Genomic DNA, 20,667 nt, shown 5'->3' on the forward strand with positions numbered 1-20,667 from the left:
TCTTACGTTTGTCTCTCGTAGCAGGGAGTCTGGTGGAGGACATTGGTGAAATGATCCTTCAGCTTCGGAGACAAGTGGAGAGCCTCTTCAGCATCAAGTACGGTAAGTGACCTGCAGAGGCGGAGCTTCAAACCCCCCGTTCATACAAAGGCAGGAAGTTCATCCTTTAAGTGAACGACCTCTGTGCACAGCAAGTGAAACGTTTAGCTTTTATAGTCTATTCATAGTTATTAAAAATGATTTAACACATCAGAATTAGTCTGAGCATGAAAAAGATTTAGGAGTCTTACTTAGAATAGAAACATGGACTACAGATAAAATGCTGCTGCGATGTCAGACACTAAAAACATCCAGAGAACAACACAGAATATAAAAGCGTGTAGAATATATAAATCACCGTCTCCTCTTCCTCAGCCGACGCTCTCGGCCTCCCTGAACCCGCCACGGTTCCCTACTCCAAGTTCCAGATGTACCCGGAGGATCTGTACGTCAGCGGGCTGCCCGAGGGGATATCGATCCGCCGGCCCAACTGCTTCGGAGCGGGCAAGCTGCGCAAGATCTTAGCTGCTAGCAGTCAGATCCAGTTTGTCATCAAAAGGTGAGAGCGAGTGCAGTAATCTGCAGGTGAAGTGTAAAGTACTTTATAATTATTATGTATATTGTACTGTGTATCATTTCAGGTGCAAAGTACATCCTTTTATTAACACTACTACTTCTGTAGAATACAATGTTTTTCATGAAATATCACAATTTTTAGCTGAGTTTTGGTTTATTTTTCTAAAGTGGGGCGGCTGTGGCGTAGTGGAGAGCAAGGTAGTTCTCCAATCAGAGGGTCGGTGGTTCGATACCCGGCCTCGGCAGTCGATGTGTCCTTGGGCAAGACACTTAACCCCAAGTTGTGTGAATGATATGTAATATACTACTGACTGTAAGTCGCTTTGGATAAAAACGTCTGCTAAATGACTGTAATGTAATGTAAAGGAAGCATTTGTCACAAGAGATGTGTTCAAGGACTGTTGGAAATATGAGAGAATCCGCCATTTATGAAAGGTTTTACATCTTCTTTCTGTTACAAACGTGTAGTTTTGGCAATTTTTATGTTGATTATAACTTTGTTTATTCTATTCAAAAGTTTTATTCCAAAAAATGAATCTTCTTGTACGAGGCTCTTTTACTACAATGACCGTAACGGACATAAATACTTTTATTCCATCTGTTTTCTCTGTTCGGTGATGGATCAGTGAAGCAGATCAGTGTTTACTTTGTCAAGAGTTAGCTTTAAAATGTCAATGAAGAAATACTCTGATAGATCTGATGCTTATGCAGCATAAGCTTCTAACTTCTTCAGAAGGTTTAGAACAAACAGTCGCCTCTCTGCGTCGTCTCTCACACACCTAAGCCCCGCCCCTTTCTGCCTGTAGCTCCTCACAGGTTTCTTATTGGTCTGTGCTCTGACTTACCGGACACAAATGCATGACAATAAGACCAATGAGATGGGCTATTTTGTGCTATGTGATCTCGTGATATTGCAAAAATCCAGCTGTTGTGCAACGTAACTTTCTTTCTAAGAGCTGTTGACACTTTAACTTATGATTCATTCACCACTTTGCTGATATTGTAATAACTCTTAAACTCTTTCTGTTCGTCTCCAGGCCTGAGCTGCTAACCGAGCAAGTAAAACAAGAGATGCCTTCAATGCCCATCTGTGATCCAGGTATGTTCATCCTATATTATTATGTATTTAAATGTAAATAACTTTAAAAATGACATCAAATTCAGGCTGAGATACACTCAGAGTGGCCTAAAATACAACAACAACACAACCTTCTGCAGTTAAATGAGTGATATAAAACCACTTTGTGCAAGTCAGAGCACTACATTAACCATGATGCTTCAGGGTTCAAGGGTGTGATTCTCTGTGGATCAATGCAGTTGCTCCAGGGTTCATTGTGTTAGAAATGTTTCATTGAATAAGTAAGACTGGTCTGTGAATTGATTCTCTGTTCACAGTATCTGAATGCTGCATCGGTAACATCTAACCTTCTGCACAGCAGCAGAGTCGTCCTTCATTCTGCTGCGCCTGCAGTAAACAGTTTAAGAGGATGTCCTCATTCCACAGATTGTAGTATTAAAAGCTCTGAAGATAAAGTATCTGAGCAGACAGAAGGGAGGCTGTGAGAGAATATTCCTCCATCTGGAAAGTTAATAATGCAGCTTTAGAGATGCTACTTTCTCTGTCCTCTGAACACTTGAAACCAGGAGGTTAAATCCAGTTCATGAGCTATTTTTAAGAAGTCCTTGCAGGGATTTTCCTGCAGCTATCTCTTCCTTTTGATTTTATTTGTCACAAAGCCCAGCTGCTGGAACAAGGAGGCGCTCTTAACGTTTGTTGTTGCCAGTAAATCTTAAGAGGCGTCAAAATCAAAGACTTTTTTTAAATGTTGTTTTTTCCAAAGAGTTGGACGCCAACGATGCAGCACTGCTAACGGAGGATTCTGCAGCCGGATCCAAGAGACCCGGTTTCTCAGGTACGTTCAGGTCAAACTATGACGTTTATCACTTCTCACTTTTAGAACTAGACAGTGTGACTACAGCAGCACTCTAAAGAATGGAGATATATAAAGATTAAATTAAATAAAGTGTCCTCTTGTCTCCTCTCCAGAGTGCCTGGAGTCCAAGCTGTCCCGCATCGACCTGGCCAACACGCTGCGAGAACAGGTCCAGGATCTGTTCAACAGGAAGTACGGCGAGGCGTTGGGCATCAAGTACCCGGTCCAAGTGCCTTACAAGAGGATCAAGAACAACCCGGACTCGGTCATCATCGAGGGCCTCCCCCCCGGCATCCCCTTCAGGAAGCCCTGCACCTTCGGCTCCCAGAACCTGGAGAGGATCCTGGCGGTCGCCGACAAGATCAACTTCACCATCACCAGGTGGGGATCCCCGGTCATGTGACCACTTCAACACCTGCGACGTGTTTTCTGTCGCTGCCAGACAGAAGTTACATTTATATTTATAAGAATTATAAAACAACAACATGGAGGCTGAACCAAGACGGTGAACTTTAGTACTCCTTTTAGGGCAGACCAGATCCACTCCTTCCTTTCTTACCTTTCACAATAAAAGCCCTGCACATGTCACATTCATATTATTACATATAACACAGAGGGCTACTCTCTAGTTACATCTGTTAAACCTTAAACATGACTCTATTTGTTCTTTGCAGACCTTTTCAAGGACTCATTCCAAAACCAGGTGAGAACAGAATTAGTCTCATCATAAAGTCTCAATAAATAACAGAAAACTAATATGAATGAAGTAATATTAACACATCACTCATCGTTTTTACAGCACCTCGACGTGTCACTTTACTAAAGAAGGCCTACGCCTCCATAAGTGGTGAGTGGAACATCTTCTTTCGCAACATTTTCCTGTCGTTGCTTCTTCAGGGACTTTATTTAACGGAGATTCTCTTCTTCTCACAGATGATGACGACATTAACCGCATGGGAGAGAAAGTAGTCCTCCGAGAGCAGGTCAAGGAGCTGTTCAACAAGAAATACGGTGAATAGACTCGCACAATTAAATGTTTTCCATTAAACATAGTCATTCTGTTCTTATTAACATGAGATAAAAAGCTACTGTTAGCTTCCCAAATTACTTAAATGAACATTAATGTAGTCCAAGCTAAATATGTGAGACAATAAAAAGAGAAAAGGGACTTTTATCAGACACAAAATGCACATTTAGCATATCATTTCAAAGGAATATGTATTTTTATGTTTTATTTTTGAGCAGAGCTGTCAGGAAAAACAACCAGCATGTATCCCTTTGTGTCCTCCTGTAAGCTTCTCTTTTCAGATGATCAAAAAGCTTAATTTCTGTGTTTTCTTCAGGCGAGGGTCTGGGCTTAGACCGCTCCGTCGTGGTCCCCTACAAGCTGATCCGCGGCAGTCCGGAGTCCGTGGAGGTCGGCGGCCTTCCGGACGACATCCCCTTCAGAAACCCCAACACCTACGACATCGTGTGCCTGGAGAAAATCCTTCAAGCCGCAGATAAAGTAACATTCAGCATCAAGAGCCAGCTGCAGTGAGTGTTTGAGCAACCTGAATATTCAGCAGCATGCCAGCTGTCACCACCGCGCTGTGTTTAGGGGGTTCTGCTTCTCCTTGGTTAAGCTCATTATGGTTTATTTATGCTTTGGGGTTTAAATCCAGCCTCTGAGATGTCAGGGAATAAATCTTCCTCTGCAGTAAATGTAAATAATCTGAAATAGTGAACAATATTTTGACGTTGAGGCGGTTAAGCTATGATGAAAGGACGGAGGCAAAGACGTAGGAATATATTTGTTTTTGAAGTTTATTTTGGTCTTTTTCTCTCACAGGCCTTTTGCAGAAATCTGTAGTCAGCCTTGTAACACAGGTAGGTGTTGGACTTCATCACGTCAGTCCAGACGTAGAGCTCTGATCTTTAAAACCACGGGGAAGTAAAACAATAATGTTTTGTGTCTCCAGCAACAACAGACACCTCGACCAACCGGCGAAAACGCAAGAGAGTCCAGGAGAGCAGCCGAGTCCCCGCCTCCTCCGACCTGATATCAACCAATCAGATTCCAGTGATGGTGAGTCTGAGGGAAGAATGATTGAGGTCATGTGATGTTTTAAAGCAGGTGGATAGGGTCGTGTTTGTTTAGAAACATCTGGTGATATTCTGTTTATTAATTATTGTACAGAATGAATCGTACTATAGATGCAGCGCTGATTGTTTTGTTAAGAGACTCATCAAGCATTTAAACAGTTTTTACAGAAGAGAAAAGACGAGGATCTGATGTAAAATACTCTCCTTTTTTCTTTTACAAATATTTGGAATAAAATTATAATAATAATAACTTTATTTATATGTATATGTACAGACAAACAAAGCAAAAACAGTGAAATAAAAGCAAGACAAACTCAGGTTACATTTAAACTCTGAGAAAACAGAACAATAGATGAAACAATAAAAAATAATCAATACAATAATAAAAACAAATTAATAAAAAATGTAATAATAAAAAATAAAATAATAGAAATAAATAATAGAAATAAAATAATAAAGAAATAAGATAATAATAAAAATAATAAAATAAAGCAATGAAACAGTAAAGAATAATCACATAAAAGACAGTCTGTAAAAGAATGAGTTTTAATCAAAACAGAACAATAGATGAAACAATAAAACCAACCCAAAAAATAAGAACAACTAAAAAACAAAACAAATGGATATATTTATAAATAATAATAAAAAATAATAATAAATAAAATAGAAATATCTAAATAAGAAAAAAATAAATAATAAAGCAGTAAAGAGAAGACATCACATCAAAAAAAGCGATTTAAAGAGATGATTGTGATTCTGCGAGGTCGTCCCAAAGCCATATTCAACATTTCTGCTTCTATATCTCGGGGCAGATGATATCTAACAAGAGATGAATGAACAATAAAAACTGGGACACAGGATTGAAAGTGGGAAAATGTATTTTGAAGCCACTTAATGTTGAGTGTAATCTTTAGCTAAATCCTCTCAGACCAAATATTAAAAGCACGTCTAACCTCTGACTCTTCCTCCCTCGTTGTGTTTGTCTGCAGCAGTGGCCCATGTACATGGTGGACTACAGCGGGGTGAATGTGCAGGTTCCTGGGAAAGTCAACTACTGAAGGACGGACCTGGAACCACAGCATCAGAGGAAGAAAGGAGGAGGAGTCTGCCGGAGCGCGACTCACCTCTCCGCCTCACTAACACTTTGTCAGAGGCGAAACAAACTGACTGAGTACAGAGACACGATGAGGATCAGCAGAATGTACGCGGATCAAAAGCTCCTTTTCCGAGGCAGCAGTCACTCTCCTTCTAAAGCCGATCACCACGGCAACATCGTTTGTTTTTGTTTGTTTTTTCTGCAAAGATAAAGACGTCACTAACGTTTTTGTCCATCCACTGAGTCACGTCGCTGTATCCGGAATCTGGTCGCAATGTATGACTGACAACAACATCAACAACAACAACAACAACAACATTATGTCTTTGAAAAACAATCTGGTTCCATAATATTCAGATATTTGTACTTTTTATTTATTATATTTATTGAAATATAACATTATGTGCAGGGATGTAAAATACATGATTCCGTTATTCAGCTAACACTAACACACAGACGCTACCGGTCTCTGAGTGACAACAGGAAGCAGCTGGAATCAGATGAAACAGCAGCTAATGAAGTGTCTTAATTAAAGGAAATTAAAAAAAAACATTAAAGGAGATGAAACGGACTCGACACGGTAGAACGTCAAAAATCACCAGAGCTTCAGTTCACAGCCTTTTTCTGTTAGCACCGCATTAACATGTAAGATATGTCATTTAACAGTCAGCCTGAATGTATCATGTAAAGGAAAGAATGGTATGTTATTACTGCGATGACCATATTTAATAATGCTGTACCTTAACGCCAATTAGGCCTTTGAAATAAAATGTGTTGCCTTGCACTTTTCATTTTGTTGGGAGTTTCTTTTTTTCATTGTTTCTTCAGTGGAAGGTTTGATGTTCACGTCTTTCACAAACGCTGCAACAAGTCAAATAAACTCAAATAAACTGGGACACGTTGGGAATGTTTACTGGGAAATATATATATAAACCAAAGAGTCAAATGTTTTCTGAAACTCTGGAACAAAATCTGTTTGCTCCAGAAATTTTCAAATTTAGGATTTGGGATAGATATGAAGAAAAAGCTCTGTAACAAAAACAACTTTGGATTATTTTTTGATTGGAAAATAAAACATTTAATATCTTTTTATTTTGCTAAAAAAGAAAATCCTAAAAATGTCTTAATTCAGTGTTTGGTTGTTCTTAGTTCCGCCCCTTTTTATCTATTAAGTGCCAAAAACATTAAAAACATTTTTTAAAAGCACTTTAAAACAGAAAACAATATGAAGTCATGAGGAAACTGATTGATTAACAAAGTCACGACACATTTGATTAACAGAACAAATCACCTGTGAGAGACGAGTGTTAACGGGTCCATATATTTATTACATCATGTAATGAACATATGAGGCCGTTAAACGTCCCCAGGAGAACCCGAGGAGGCTTTTTGAATCATAAGGCCCACAAATGTTTTATGACCCAGATGAAAACACCACTGCAGCGTTCCCTCCGCCAGCTGAAGACATTTCTTCCTAAAGAATAAAATGAAGAGTCAGGATTCATTTTGCATTATTTCTTTATTGCAGACGTTGTTTTATTTATTTTCTTGTTATACATGTCAGGACTCAGTTCGTCTGTTCTGCCGCTCTGTGAGCAGAAGAACGCACATCGATACAGGAAGTTGAACATTGAAACGCTCGCCGCCACGGCGCCGTGTGTCTCGTTTAAATCAAGACGAGTTCGATGACCTTGATTGTCACATTTTCTCAGCCTTTTTTTTTTTTTTATTCTTTTTTTTTAATATCTCTGCGGTTCTTCCCATCTGTTTGGACAAACAGGAATGAGGTCGTGGAGCTAAATATACGAAGTCACCTTGTCCCTTCGCACAGAGAGGCCCCTGGGCACAGTTACTGCAAATTCAAAACAGACCAATCACCATGTGAGTGCATTAAACATCTGCTTATCAAACGATGTTCTGGAGTCAAATCACAACAGATGGTCCGATCAGAAGTAGTGTTCAATGTTAGAAACAAAACAGCTGCATTCTCCTCCACTGGCTTTTTTTTTTTGTTTCATTTATGGTTTTTTTTTAATTTATTTTACATCAGTTAAGTCTTGCCTCTTCTCATCAGATAGGCTAATATATAAACTCACTTTGCTACCAGAAGTTTCAGTGTCTTTGTGCCAAACACAAAGGTTTTTTTTCAGCAGAAACACTTTAATTGCATAACCTCCCAATCTGAAACCAGTTCACTGACCTTTAACCCTCTGAACCCCAAAACCAGCCGATGAAAAAGCATGTTTTTCTTTAAACAACCGCCAAAACTACACCGTTTATCAGAGCTCGTTATTGTCAGATGTTCATCTTTCTGTTGGTCCTTGAACACATCATGTGGGACAAATGCTACCGTCAGAAAAAGCCACCGAAGCTAACCTTCAAATTGTGATATTTCACCTAAATTTTGTTATTCTACATGTCTCATTTTAAAATGTGCTAAACATAAACTGTTTGCTTTAACCAGATTCTGTTAAAAACATTTAATTCTGAGCTCCTCAACGCAACTAAGAAGCCATGATTGATTCATCTGAGACCAACAGTCATGTGACAACAAATCTGTGAAACTTGGACTGCTGCACACAGAGCAGAGAGGAGAGGAGAGGCTGTAAAATGTAAATAATTCAATATATAGCACTTAGAGCCTCCATATTTATTTCCAACATTGTGAACACTTGTGGACACTTAAACATGTTGGATATATAGATTCCAGTGTTTTCCAATTTTTGTTAAATAAATTATCAAAGTAGTTCAACTTGTTTTTTGTTTAATGATTTATAGCATTGTAAGGTTGTTATTCTTCACTAGAGACATGTTTGAGTCCTCTCTACTTCTAGCCGTGGTTCTGCTGTTTCCATAGAGGTTCAAGACGTTAATATTGCAGTTAAATTCAAGGCCACAGATATGAAAATGTGACCGGAGCGAAAAGAAACGCCCCCCCCCTCCCCCGAAACAGTTTGGGGTTCAGAGGGTTAACGGGGAGAAATCACACGTTTCAGCTAAATGCACCGTCAGGACTAAAGTGCTTAATGAGAGACTTTCATCCCCAACATGAGCTGCCATTCTCATGGTAACCGGACAAAAGAGGAGACAGAGGAGGCTGGAAATAAAAAACACGCACAGGCTCAGAGTGATGACGCTCAGTCTCCAGAATAAGTGATGAGCAGGAATGTAGCGGAGGATGAACCGCCACCATCGAGGCCTCCGGACCTTCTCGCTTCGCTCACGTCTCCCGCTTCGTTTGTGCAGAATTAATTTAAGAACAGACGGAGGTTTTGCAGAAGGTCACAGAGGTGGGTTTGACCTCTGTGACCTTCTGCAGCGTGAAGCTCAGAGCTGTGACCTAGCTGCCGCCGCCGCCGCCACCACCGCCGCCAACGCCGGCCGGAGGCTTGAAGCAGTCCTCTGTCACGCCCTGAGACGCCAGCTCAGACAGAACATTGTCCAGGTAGTTGGGGTCCGGGTATCCGTGTCCCGACATGTTGGACATCATCTCCGTCTTGTGGTGGATGCCGTTCCACACCACCGTGTCGGGCTCTCCGGTGGTGCTGGACGTCCCCACGGTGAAGATGAGGCGCCGCATCCACGCCACCTTCAGCAGCTCCAGAACCTTTTCACAACACGGAGACGAGGAAGAGAACGTTAGAATATATCGGCAACACATTTTTGATTATTTATTTATCATGCGTCCTTTTTTTCATGGATCCAGCTTCTCTCATGCTGCTTTTCTTTGTCTGATGTGACAGAGAACTGAAGATCTTTGGGGGTTTAAAGACTTTACTTTGAGCTTTGTTTGTTTTCTGACATTTTATACACAAAATGATTTTAAACTTATCAAGAAAAGAATCAATAGATGAAGATCTAATGTACAATAAGTGTATTTAGATTCACCGAAGATATGCTGAGCTTCATTTATGATGAAACTACCGTTGTCTACGAATACTCAAATCAGATTCCTTCATCTGGTTGAGTACTCTATTTTCTCTTAATCTCATTTCCAGGTTCAGTTCTAAAACAAAGAACATGTGGGTCGGATCAGGAGTGTAAGATAATAAATAGGATATTAAAATAAAATAATAATAATTGAAGGTTTTAATCCTCTGACTGTAAATATTATGCGAATAATCATAAAAAAGTAATTTAAATTGTAATGAAATGGACCAAAATGCTCATTTTAAACATGCTGCATAACCAAACTATTCCTACAGAGCATGGTTATTATAGGATGCACAGCTTCAGGTCTGGTTGTAGATCTAACTGTTTGCAGTTGGAAGGACGGGAACAGACCTTTAAAATCCGACCAGTTGAGGACTCAAATACTCGAATATTCTATCTGAACTAGTAAAAGGCTGCTGCAGGAGAAGCCGTGGGTCCGATCCCTCAATCCGTGTTCACAGCCAGACACCGCTGACGATGGGAGCGCAGATAAACTACGACTGGAATAATTTAATCCCATTCTCCACGACTGAATCACGTCAGAGATTATTTATAGAAGCGTACAAACAGGAAATGAGCAGCTGAATCACCGTGGAGACAACAGCACTTCATAACGAGCACAGAATGTTCTTCATGTAGATCACAGACGAGACGTCCTGATGGAGTCTGATGGGAACGCTGGTGTCAGGTTCTCTGGGAGTCATGTGACTGATTATTGAATGCTGCACAATATATTGACTGTTTTAATCTTCATTGTGAACAAATCATAGTAAACTAAAATATTCACTAAAGCCCTCAGACATTAGGATGAGTATCAGGAAAACATTTAACTTGTGTTCAGTTTAATGCGCAATATGAGAATGTTTTATATAATAATTTAGTTTCATTTTTTTTAATCGACATCGGTGGCCAGAGGCTTTATGTTTTCAGGTCGTCTGTACGTCCGGTCCATTCTCGTGAACACGATCTCTCACAGAGTTTCCTCAAATATGAGCCAAACAAACACCTTAGATTAAGGATGACCTGATTGACTGGGACCTTTTTGGCCATAACTCATGAATTCACATGCTAAATATGACAATTTCACAAACGTCTATAGAGGTTGAAATGATGAGGTGATGATATTTTGGACATAAACTGTAACTGCAACTTCTGCTTGGTGGAGGCCTGAAACCATTTTAATTCAAATACAATATCATTTTTTTATGGGTTTAAAGGCATAAACGAGAGAATATACATTTTTTCCGCTGATGTCAATAGCCGATCATAGACCATCCATATTGGCAGACACAGATTGTTTTTGGTGTTTTGTTGTAGCAGCTGGTCTACAAGGCTCCAGACTTTCTTTTTTTTGCACCATCCTAAAAATCATATTAACCGCTCTATGTCAGTGTTAACTATCAAAAACTCTAAATGTTTTCCTTCTACTTTGTCATCTATAGTGGTTGATGTATAATAAGATGGTTAGAGCTAATGTTAGAAAGTTAAACAGCTCATAATTCACATCTCGTATCTATTTTATATATTTATATTTATATGTGAAAACATCTCCTTCAAACAACTGGATTTAGTCAGTTATTATATAAGTTATTCACCGAAACTACACTTTACAAGTCTACAATTAAAAGCATCATGATAACCTTAGAATTTACCTTCGCCAAATACACCTTTTTCACTGACCAGAGCCTGAACGCATCACAATGTAACTGAACGAACGCTGCGTACGTTAGCGATGCTGCTAACGTTATTAGCTCTCCTGTCAATTTAAACTGCTTTTTAGTTGTTTACAGTGGAACATTTTGAGGTGTCGATGAATAGAAAGCATAAATGCCGACACAGACACACGTGGAAGCGTAATAATCTCCGTTTGTCTGAGATCTGTTAACACCGTTTACAGGGGAGCGTCTGCAGTGCATTCAGTCCGGGCTGTGAGGGGTTCTTACCTTCCTGCCTTTGTCGTTGTCGGGTAGAAAACAGAAGCGAGGGAAGCCTCTGCAGGTGAACGGCTGTCCTGGGTTTGGATGCTCCGGGCCCTGGAGGAGGAGGAGGAGGAGGAGGAGGAGAAAAAAACACGTCTGATAAACGGAAAGATGTTCAGTTTAATACCAGCTGGAACAAAACAATAATCTGATAACCGTGTTCAGGAGATAACCGTGGAGCAACAGCTCAATACAAATCTGATTCTAGTTATTGTAACTTCAGATCACAGATACAAACGCTGCAATTTATCTACAAACACGGATACAACAGGACACGGAAAGAAATTAAGAGTTTTCCCAAAAGACGGTGACAGAAGAGGAGCCACTGTGAAGCTCGTTCAGAAGGAGAGAGGAGAATGTTCCACAGCCGAGCCTGAACATCACCCTGTTAGAAACATTAGCACTGAACGAGCTTCATCCAGACGGCACTAACTCTTACATTTCATATGTTCTGCTCTCAAACTCGTGTTTTAAATCTACTGTATTGACCCCCATTGATTTATAAGCAACACACGCTTTTCCTGTTTTTCGTAAAAACACTTTTTTTTAGAAGAGCAACACACATTAGATGTATTTATGTAGATGTCAGGCTCATGAAATCTGAATTAACGTCTTCGGCTGTTAGCGTTTCTCAGACTGCTTCATTCAGTTCCTCATCGTGACATTCAGTAACACTGGGAGTTCTTTGAGAACTTGATTAGTCATCTGGTTCGGGTCCGTTTCTGCAGTAACGAAACTTGGAGATGTTTTTCCACCTGTTTGCAATCATCAGGAAGTCATTTCCTTCGTTAGAAAAACTGCCAGAAGGAAACAGTTTTGTAGCTAACTAACCTTAAAGAAACCCTATAAATGGACTGGAAGAAACTTGTAAACCGTGCATTGAATGATATTTATGGAGTTGTACAGACAGCAGTGTCAGAAAAGCCTCTGAAATGTCGGATCAGGTCTTTGCATCAATCAGATATCTCGTCATCATTTCATTTATTAGCTCATTTATGCTACACATGAAAAGCAACATATGTCACTCGCTTCCTGACGTTTACGTCTTGGCCGATCGCTACTGCACACGTGCAACAAGTCTTACACACATGTGGTTAAACAATCTGTGAACACTATTTTTTTCCTGCAACATTGTGAGCAAGCACAGTCCTGTTTGGCTAACGGCTAACGCTAACGGAGGTTGCATCGATGCGTTCAAGCTCTTTTCTGTAAAAATGAGTATTGGGTGAAGATAGTTTATAATGTTATGATGATGTTTTCAAATGTCATCTTGAATAAATGCATAATAAATGAAGGAAGGACACTTTTTCACAGATATTTAAAACAAATATTAGAAAAGGCTTTTTGTTGTTTTAAAGGCACTGGTGGCTGATTGTTTTGGAACATCGAACATCTAACGAGTGATACTTTTCTTTCTTTTTTATCTATTTAATGACAGAGCGTCTCATGCAGGACAATAAAAACTGAACTAAAGTGAACAAAAGGCTCCCAGCAGCCCATAATTAAAAACTCTGATGCTGATACCCAACTGTCGAGTCCTCGACTACAACATGACCCCAACGTCTCCAATGATAATTAAGGTTCAGGAGGAGAAACTGTTGCATCTGTGGCTCTGAAAAAAATCAGTTTTTATGCTTTGATTTACTTAGTACAAGATAAAAGACTGGGGGAAAAGCTAAATGAAGGTCTGGATTAATACTTCACATACTTGGAGTGGTTAGTGGGTGTGCAGACGTACCTGTAGTCCAGGTGGAATGCTGTAGATGATCTGGATGGTGCCACAGTCGGGGTGTCCGGGCAGCGACTGGGCGATGCTGTAAATCTCCATCTTTCCTTTGGGCTGCATGCCCGTCTTCTCTCCGTAGATTGTCTTACACGAGGGACACTGCAGACTGCCGTCCTGAGGACAAAACACAACCGATCAATGCAAACCTGCTTAGGTCTGATCAGATATTCATCGATCCACTGATGAGACTTTTGTTTCACAATACCTCTGTTCTCATCAATCCAGTGTTTCCCAGAACAACAAACACTAGAACTCGTACTGCGGTCGGAAAAAGAGCCGACACATTTGAAAAAGGACAGTACCGCTGTTTTTAATCTATTAGCTAATGCACTGCCAATCATCTGCACTTTAAGCATTAAATCAACCACTTTTCAAAGCACACTGTTGTACTTCTGATGTCTGAGGGGAAATTCTATGGAAGCCCTGAGAGGCAAAATGGAAAATAACTGTTTTCTCTCCTGTTTCAAAATGAAAGGATCATTTTTTCTAAGTTACTTTTTTATGAAATAAGGCAACATCAACAAATTCACAAAAGTGTTTGTTGCTGTAATACTCATTTTGGCCGCATGAGGCTCAAGTTCACCACTCCATGTTCTAAATGGGATAAAAGCATTCATGTTTTCTTACAGGTTAGTGTTTTAACATGCATAACTTGCTGAAACACAGTCGTATATCTCTGTGTTTAATCTTTTTTCTCACTTGTCTCTTAGGGCTTCCGTAGATATCGGTAAGGAATTTAAGGTGTACCTCGTACCTGAATGTAGCTTTGCCAAGATACGTGCGTACATATGGAATATCTTTGATTAAAAGTATTTGGTTAGAAGATTTAAATGAGAGCAGAAAGGAAGTTTGGAATCTTAAACAGTCAGATTTACAGATGAATATCATAAGATGATTATTTCTTCTTTTCTATAAGATGTTGATGCCTCGGGACAGGAGAAGATTAGCTTAGCATTAAGACTGGAAGCCTATCAGCATCTTTTATAGTTCACTAGTTTACTCGGCGAAAAACAAAATATCAACAAGTTCTGGTTGCAGGGACTCTCTTGTAATCACAGCAAGGTTGCCAGGCAACCAGTAGCTTCCAGTCTTAATGCTAAGCTAAGCTAAGCGCCTCCTGTCTGTCGGTCCCAACGTAACGCACACACTGATATCCATCCTCTCAGCTAACGCTCTGCAAAAGAAGCAAAACCCTGTAAGCACATTTCCCCCAAATGTCAAACTATTCTTTGGAGACAATCACTCCACCACACTAAATGTCATGAATCTGTATCTGTTCTCACACCACGCGGTACTTTCACAGCTTTACATCACATTGTTACTTTGCCAGCAAATTGTCCAGATAATAAAAAAAACAACAGTTTCCGTATGGGTTCCGTATGGGTTCCGTATCGGTTCCGTACCTTCGTTCCGTTGTTGTACATGGCCAGCATGCAGAGCATGTGCAGGGTGTGTCCACATTTGATGAATTTCCCCACGGTGTCTGGCAGGGTGCTCTGCCCCCCCCCCTCTGTGGACTGAGTCTCATAGCCGGATGGATTGGACAGTTGATCCATGCAGATAATGCAGTCCTGAGGGGGAACCGGGGGAATGTGTGTTTAGTGTCGCAAGTAGGAAGTAAAAAGGCCGGACGCAGCCTGATGCCGCACGAACAATCTGAATACTCTGAAACCTTTATTTATGTTGAACAATCGACCCTGAGGAGCTGAGACTAGTTTGCCTGAAGAAACAACCACGAAAAAAAGCTTCTTTCTGACATCTGGGAGGAAAAAGAAAACATTTACCTCATCCTGGACTCCGGGAACTACCTCCATGTAGCGCTGAATCACGTCCTCGGGTCTCTGAGCTGAGGCTAAAAGAGAAAGCATAAAGTGATGAATGAGCTGGAACGGGACGGACTCCAAAAAAGAATGGGGTTTCCAACAAACAACAGAAAAAGATTAGACTCTAGTGAGAATGAAAATTCACAATCTCCTTTTTTTTGATTTTCAGTTAAACATTAGCCACATTAGTTATGGACTTCTGCTACATGCAAATATAAGAGTCCTGTTTTCTGCTAATTGAACATCCCAAAACATGAAAACATGCAAACACATTAGTCCAGAGACAACTTGTATGCATGATGACAGAATGAACCGTATCGTATCGACCGTGTTCTCTCACATACACACACATGTGAGTGTCACGTCTGTTTAGGAAACAAGTTTTTGGAAATCTTACTAAACGTTCAAATGTCTTTTTAGAGGGTTTTTTTTACACAAAACGGCTCCATTTAATTCTAGATTTTGAAAAGTTAGGAGGTCGGCTATTTTCTCTCAGCTGAGTATTAAGAAAAAAAACAAGTTTATGATATATTATGTTGTTTATGTCTGTTGGTTTAAAGAGCAGGAATTCAAGTTAAGTGTCAGACAATGGGTGTGGAGGAGGTGTCATTTATGTGAGATGAAAAAAGAAGCAGCAGTGAAGCAAAGCTTAATATTTCAAATATTTTAGTTTTGTTTTTATATGGCCAATAGTGTTAACTCATCTATAAGCAAACCCCCTTTTAATAAACACTAAGTTTTACAGTGAATGACAAACAATTTGTCCAAAGGTTGATTTAAGATGGCTGGATGCTTAGTGCAGTCAAGTTACGCTGCAATTTATTTCCATTATTTTGAGACGAAAGCTTTTTTTTGCTTGAAAGATAAGTTAAACGACGAATCAATTATCAAAATACCTGCAAATGATTAGGCCTTTGATTGATTAATCGACTTATCGTTGCTGCTCTGTACTGCAGCAGTGGTTTCTGGGACATCTCTTAAAGATTTTGAGACCAAAACACATTTTTGTAATTGTTCTAATGCCACATTTATACATCTTAAGGAAGCGTTTGTCAGAAGTTTTAAGATTGCAGGCGGTCGGGGAGACGTAAAACAAAAGAAAAAAGGGGGTGGCAGGTTTACATGTTTTAGAGCAGAAAAATAACTCAGGAGAAGCAGGATTTTATGGTCATTAAAGAGTTGATTTTGGAGGTCTGGTCTCAGCAGGAAGACAAGTCAAAGGTTTGATTTAAAAAAGTCAGTTTAGAGCTCTTTGAACAGATGTTTCTCATGTTGGACAGTTGCAGAAAAAGCAGTTGCAGCAGCACAAAAAGTGGATCAGTGGTCACTTAAAACACAAGCAGACAAATGAAAAGTGAGTTGAAGCAGGATGAAATGTTCCTCAAGCCTGGTGGTGGTGATGACTGGACCAAAAGATGGAGATGGAAAGAGAAAAAGAGAGAGAGAGAGAGAGAGAGAGAGAGAGAGAGAGGTGGAGGAAGGGCTGGTGTCCGGTAGCTACCTCTCCTGTGCTGCCTCTTTGCTCTCCTAACTGAACTGCTGCTGCTGCTGCTGCTGCTGCTGTGGGGTTTGCTGGGCCTGCTGGCTGGGGGGAGGAGAGGAGGAGGAAGCGAGAAAGGAGCAGGTTGCTGCTGCTGCTGAAGCTGATGTAGCTGCTGAAGCTGCTGTGGCGGCGGCTGCTGCTGTGGCGGCGGCTGCTGCTGCTGCTGCTGAGGGAGGGGGGCAGTGGTGAAGTGCACGCCGAGTCCAACCGCTGACATCAAAATGGAGGCCATGCCTGGAGCGGGGGAGGGTGGGGTGGAGGCGGGATGGGGCGGGAGCAGGTGAGGGGTTGAGAGCAGGTGGAGAATATGCAGGAGTAGAAAGGAACAAATCAAAAGGATGAGAAATGTAGCAGCGACCGCTCATTCATACACACAGAACAAAACCAGCATAGAGACGTTTCTAATGAATCCAAACTGGTTTATGTGTTCAACCAGTGTCCTTCTGTCTCTGTGTGTTAGGTTAATGTGAGACGGTGTTTTTAGCCATCAGGACTTTTGTTTTTAAAGCTATCTAAGTGAAATCTAAAAGCTCTGCACTGAGAATTGATTGTTGCCAGAAGCTGGAAGTCGGACCGATCAATCAGCAGACGACGAGGAATGGTTTACATGACGACAAACACATTCCAATGATCGTCTGTAGCAACACTATGTAACCCTGTAAACAAAGAAATGAAACATTGATTTACAAATGAAAAGTTGATCATGAGGTGAAGTTACGTAGGATGACTTTGACCTATTTCTCGCTGCAAATTGCAGTAACTTACTTTAGTTGATAGTTTAGTTGAAACATGACAACTGTTCCCAGAACAGCTGCCCATATTTACCAGTTTGAAAACGGGAGGCAAAACTCAACGACGCAGAGAAAGATTCACTTTGGAAGAGTTAGAAGGTCGATTCAGTCACCTACAGCTTATTGTTGGTCCACACCTGCTCGTGACAAACCTCAATTCTACATCCTGCAGTAAGTATGCAGGTTTATGGCCAAAATAAAAATCTGAAATTAAACTTTTAACCGATATTGAGATTATTTATCACGATAATTCATTCATTTTAGGGTGTACATTTTTGATTTTCCTTTTACATTTAAGCGGCGCTTGGTCGTGCACCTCTTCATTTTTTTTTCTGTAACTTGGTGCGTCAGATTTGGACGGAATTTGTCACAATAATATTTTCACAACCGTGTAAAATGCATTAAGGAGACTTTACAGATGTGTCTTTGAGATTAAAATGAAGGTTGAGTTTAAAGATGGGTTTAGTCTGAGCAAGGGCACCGGGTAGGAAGTGAAGAAGGGGCCATTGAACCCCCGGTTTTACATCCCTGGCTGGATTTGGCATCGCTGCCGGTGTGATCCATTGCAAGACTCTCTAGTTAATTTCTGACTTCTGCTCATTAAAACTGTGCATTTGGAGAAGACGCCGCATGGCTGACCTTCCTTTCTAAATGATTCACCAAAGTCATGGTACGGTGCTTTTCACTAATGAGGTCCTGGTCCACCAGGCTCCTCCAGGCTGACTGTATTGATTGAGTCGGCTTATCGCAGCCAAGAAACCAAAGTTAGAATTTGAGAAGTGTGCAGCGGAAAAAACAGACAACGTGAGCGCTCACTTTGCATGTCAATGTTGACATGTTATGTCAGTTACACCTTGTATGTCAACCTGCTGACACAGCTTTACACTGCAGTCTATTTCATACAATTAGAAGAAAATGAGCGACCATGTGTTATTAAAATATGGAAATTAAATTCATGTAGGATAGTGTAAAAGGCGATCATAATGTGTGCAATACTGTGTGCAATACTTTAAATATAAAATTCTTAATTATGATTCAAATATAAATCAGGTCAGAGGTTATAAACAGAACAAGGTGACCATAATGTTATAGAATAAAACATCCAATCTCACGGCACCAAATCAAGTAAATCGTATTATCGTGATTTACTCAAATGCATAAATCTACATACATTATTTCACTGTTGAATGCATCTAGTGAGATTAGTTTTTTCTCAGTTGCCATTCATCTTGAGCTAATAGAATATCCTGCTTCATAATAAAACTACTCCTTGAAAAAGAGCTGCTGTTATAGATAAAGCACATAGTGGGGCTACAGATTCTCCTGAATGAGACTGAAGTTCTTTGTCCGATCTTGTTGATATTTAAATGTGATGAAAAGAAAAAAGAAATGGTTTTTTTTAATTGTGCTGACACTTGTGAGTGTAATGAACAGGAAAGCATTATTAAAAGTTTCTATGGAAGTTCAGGCTAACTGTGCAGATTCTTTTAAACCTCAAGACTGGTGACTTTCTTTTTATTGAGAGGAATCCAAATATCTTTGAGGACGAGCGGTGAGAGCACGAATCTCCAGGATGCTACAAACAAACGTGTGAGGACAGAAGCTAGAAGACCTCAGCTTTTTGTGGCCCTTTGTTCCTAAACAGACCGACACTCACGAGACAAATACAGAGGAAGGGAAAAAAATAAAAGCACATAAACCGGCACAAACATGTGACTCAAAAGGTTTGGTGCAGAATAGAGCGACAGTCGGGAGGATGGATGGTCAGTGACCCGTTTACCTGCCAGGGCAGAGCTCACACTGGTGGATCCGTTCAGCTGCACAGAGATGGAGGGGACGCTGCAGGACAGGAAGCAAGGACAGAGACGCTCAGTCAGTAAAAACAGCAACAAAGAACCAAGCAGGAAGAACAAAACAAAACAAAGACCTCAGACCAGTTCGGCTTACAAGTACGGGGACAGTGGGGGAAAGTTTGGCACCAGACGACAAGAGAATACTCTGATTTAATGCTTATTAAAAGTGACCATATTCAGTTAAATAACAAGGAGCAACTAACAAATGTTCATTGTTGATTTATTTGTCGATTATTATTTATATTAAAAGCCCAAGATGACATCTTTAAAATGTCTTGTTTTGTCCACAACTCAAAGATGTTCAGTTTACTGTCAACAAGGAGTAAAGATAACAGAACATACTCACATTTAAGAAGCTTGAATCAGTGATTTTTTACTTTTAAATCTATAAAACTTAGCCTACTCAAACAGATTGAATAAATTATCAAAATAGTTGGTGATTAATTTAATAGTTGACAACTAATCAGTTAATCTTTGCAGCTCAAACATTGACTTCAGTGCATGAAGCAACTCTGGAGCGTGACTCAACACCAAACCTATTGATGAATATTCACCCAACTATTCTGCTAACTGTGCAAAAAGCCTTGACAAGAAAAGTAATGAGCAATTATAAGTACTGAAGTATTTATGATGTTTAGGGCTGAAACTTAGAATTATTTTCTGTTTGATCAACAGTTTAGTCGACAAAATGCTATTAAAAAAGTAAAAATATGAAACCTAGGAGAACATAGGAAAAGCAGCAAATCCTTACAATTGAGTCAACAAATGTTGAAATGCAATTTAGTCAATTATCTAAATAATTAACATGTTTATCATTTGACTCATCGACCGAGTGTTTCAGCACCAATTCTGTTTATATTAATTTTTAAAGTCAGGAATCCTCAGCTCTCACCAACAACACACAAAAACGACAAAATGTACAGTGCCTGAAAAAATGAAGAAATGTGAACATTCAAAAAAAAACTAAAAATCAGCGAAATAAGAGGACATGGTAACACAATGGGAGGAAACGTGTCGCTGTTACTATGAGACCTTCTTGACATCAGCTAACCTACAGACAAAGGGAACTTGCAACATAATCAAAAATCCCAAACTGAAGGATGACAATGAATCACTTCTTTACACAGCTTTACTTTTCTTGTGTTTATTCGCATTAACACATGCTTGCATTTAATGACTTAAATGAAAAGGAAGAACTCTATTTGACTTTCTTATATATGTGGTTATCT

At 40.0% G+C, this 20,667-nt stretch overlaps 2 protein-coding genes across 3 annotated transcripts in view; one reads left to right on the forward strand and one right to left on the reverse strand.

Moving 5' to 3' along the window:
- gtf2ird1 (GTF2I repeat domain containing 1) overlaps window positions 1–6,521 on the forward strand; it is a 30,428-nt gene extending 23,907 nt beyond the window's left edge. The window contains 12 exon segments of the mRNA XM_054626588.1: window positions 22–102; window positions 415–598; window positions 1,653–1,714; window positions 2,457–2,528; window positions 2,663–2,930; window positions 3,224–3,252; window positions 3,349–3,396; window positions 3,483–3,560; window positions 3,893–4,085; window positions 4,381–4,418; window positions 4,511–4,617; window positions 5,624–6,521. Coding sequence (XP_054482563.1) covers window positions 22–102; window positions 415–598; window positions 1,653–1,714; window positions 2,457–2,528; window positions 2,663–2,930; window positions 3,224–3,252; window positions 3,349–3,396; window positions 3,483–3,560; window positions 3,893–4,085; window positions 4,381–4,418; window positions 4,511–4,617; window positions 5,624–5,692 — 1,229 coding nt within the window. The 3' untranslated portion in view covers window positions 5,693–6,521.
- Window positions 6,522–7,730: 1,209 nt separating this feature from the next.
- The window catches only part of dtx2 (deltex 2, E3 ubiquitin ligase), a 15,865-nt gene continuing 2,928 nt past the window's right edge, over window positions 7,731–20,667 (reverse strand). The window contains exons 3-9 of one of the 2 annotated variants that reach the window (XM_054626589.1): window positions 19,366–19,424; window positions 16,753–17,028; window positions 15,213–15,280; window positions 14,832–14,999; window positions 13,381–13,542; window positions 11,607–11,696; window positions 7,731–9,337 (exon numbers count right to left, since the gene is read on the reverse strand). In XM_054626589.1, coding sequence (XP_054482564.1) covers window positions 9,071–9,337; window positions 11,607–11,696; window positions 13,381–13,542; window positions 14,832–14,999; window positions 15,213–15,280; window positions 16,753–17,028; window positions 19,366–19,424 — 1,090 coding nt within the window. In that variant the 3' untranslated portion in view covers window positions 7,731–9,070. The remainder of the gene's footprint in view (window positions 9,338–11,606; window positions 11,697–13,380; window positions 13,543–14,831; window positions 15,000–15,212; window positions 15,281–16,752; window positions 17,029–19,365; window positions 19,425–20,667) is intronic. The other variant, XM_054626590.1, reaches the window with a different exon arrangement.

The sequence above is a fragment of the Anoplopoma fimbria genome, chromosome 24, assembly GCF_027596085.1.
Source record: "Anoplopoma fimbria isolate UVic2021 breed Golden Eagle Sablefish chromosome 24, Afim_UVic_2022, whole genome shotgun sequence".
Lineage (NCBI taxonomy): Eukaryota > Metazoa > Chordata > Actinopteri > Perciformes > Anoplopomatidae > Anoplopoma > Anoplopoma fimbria.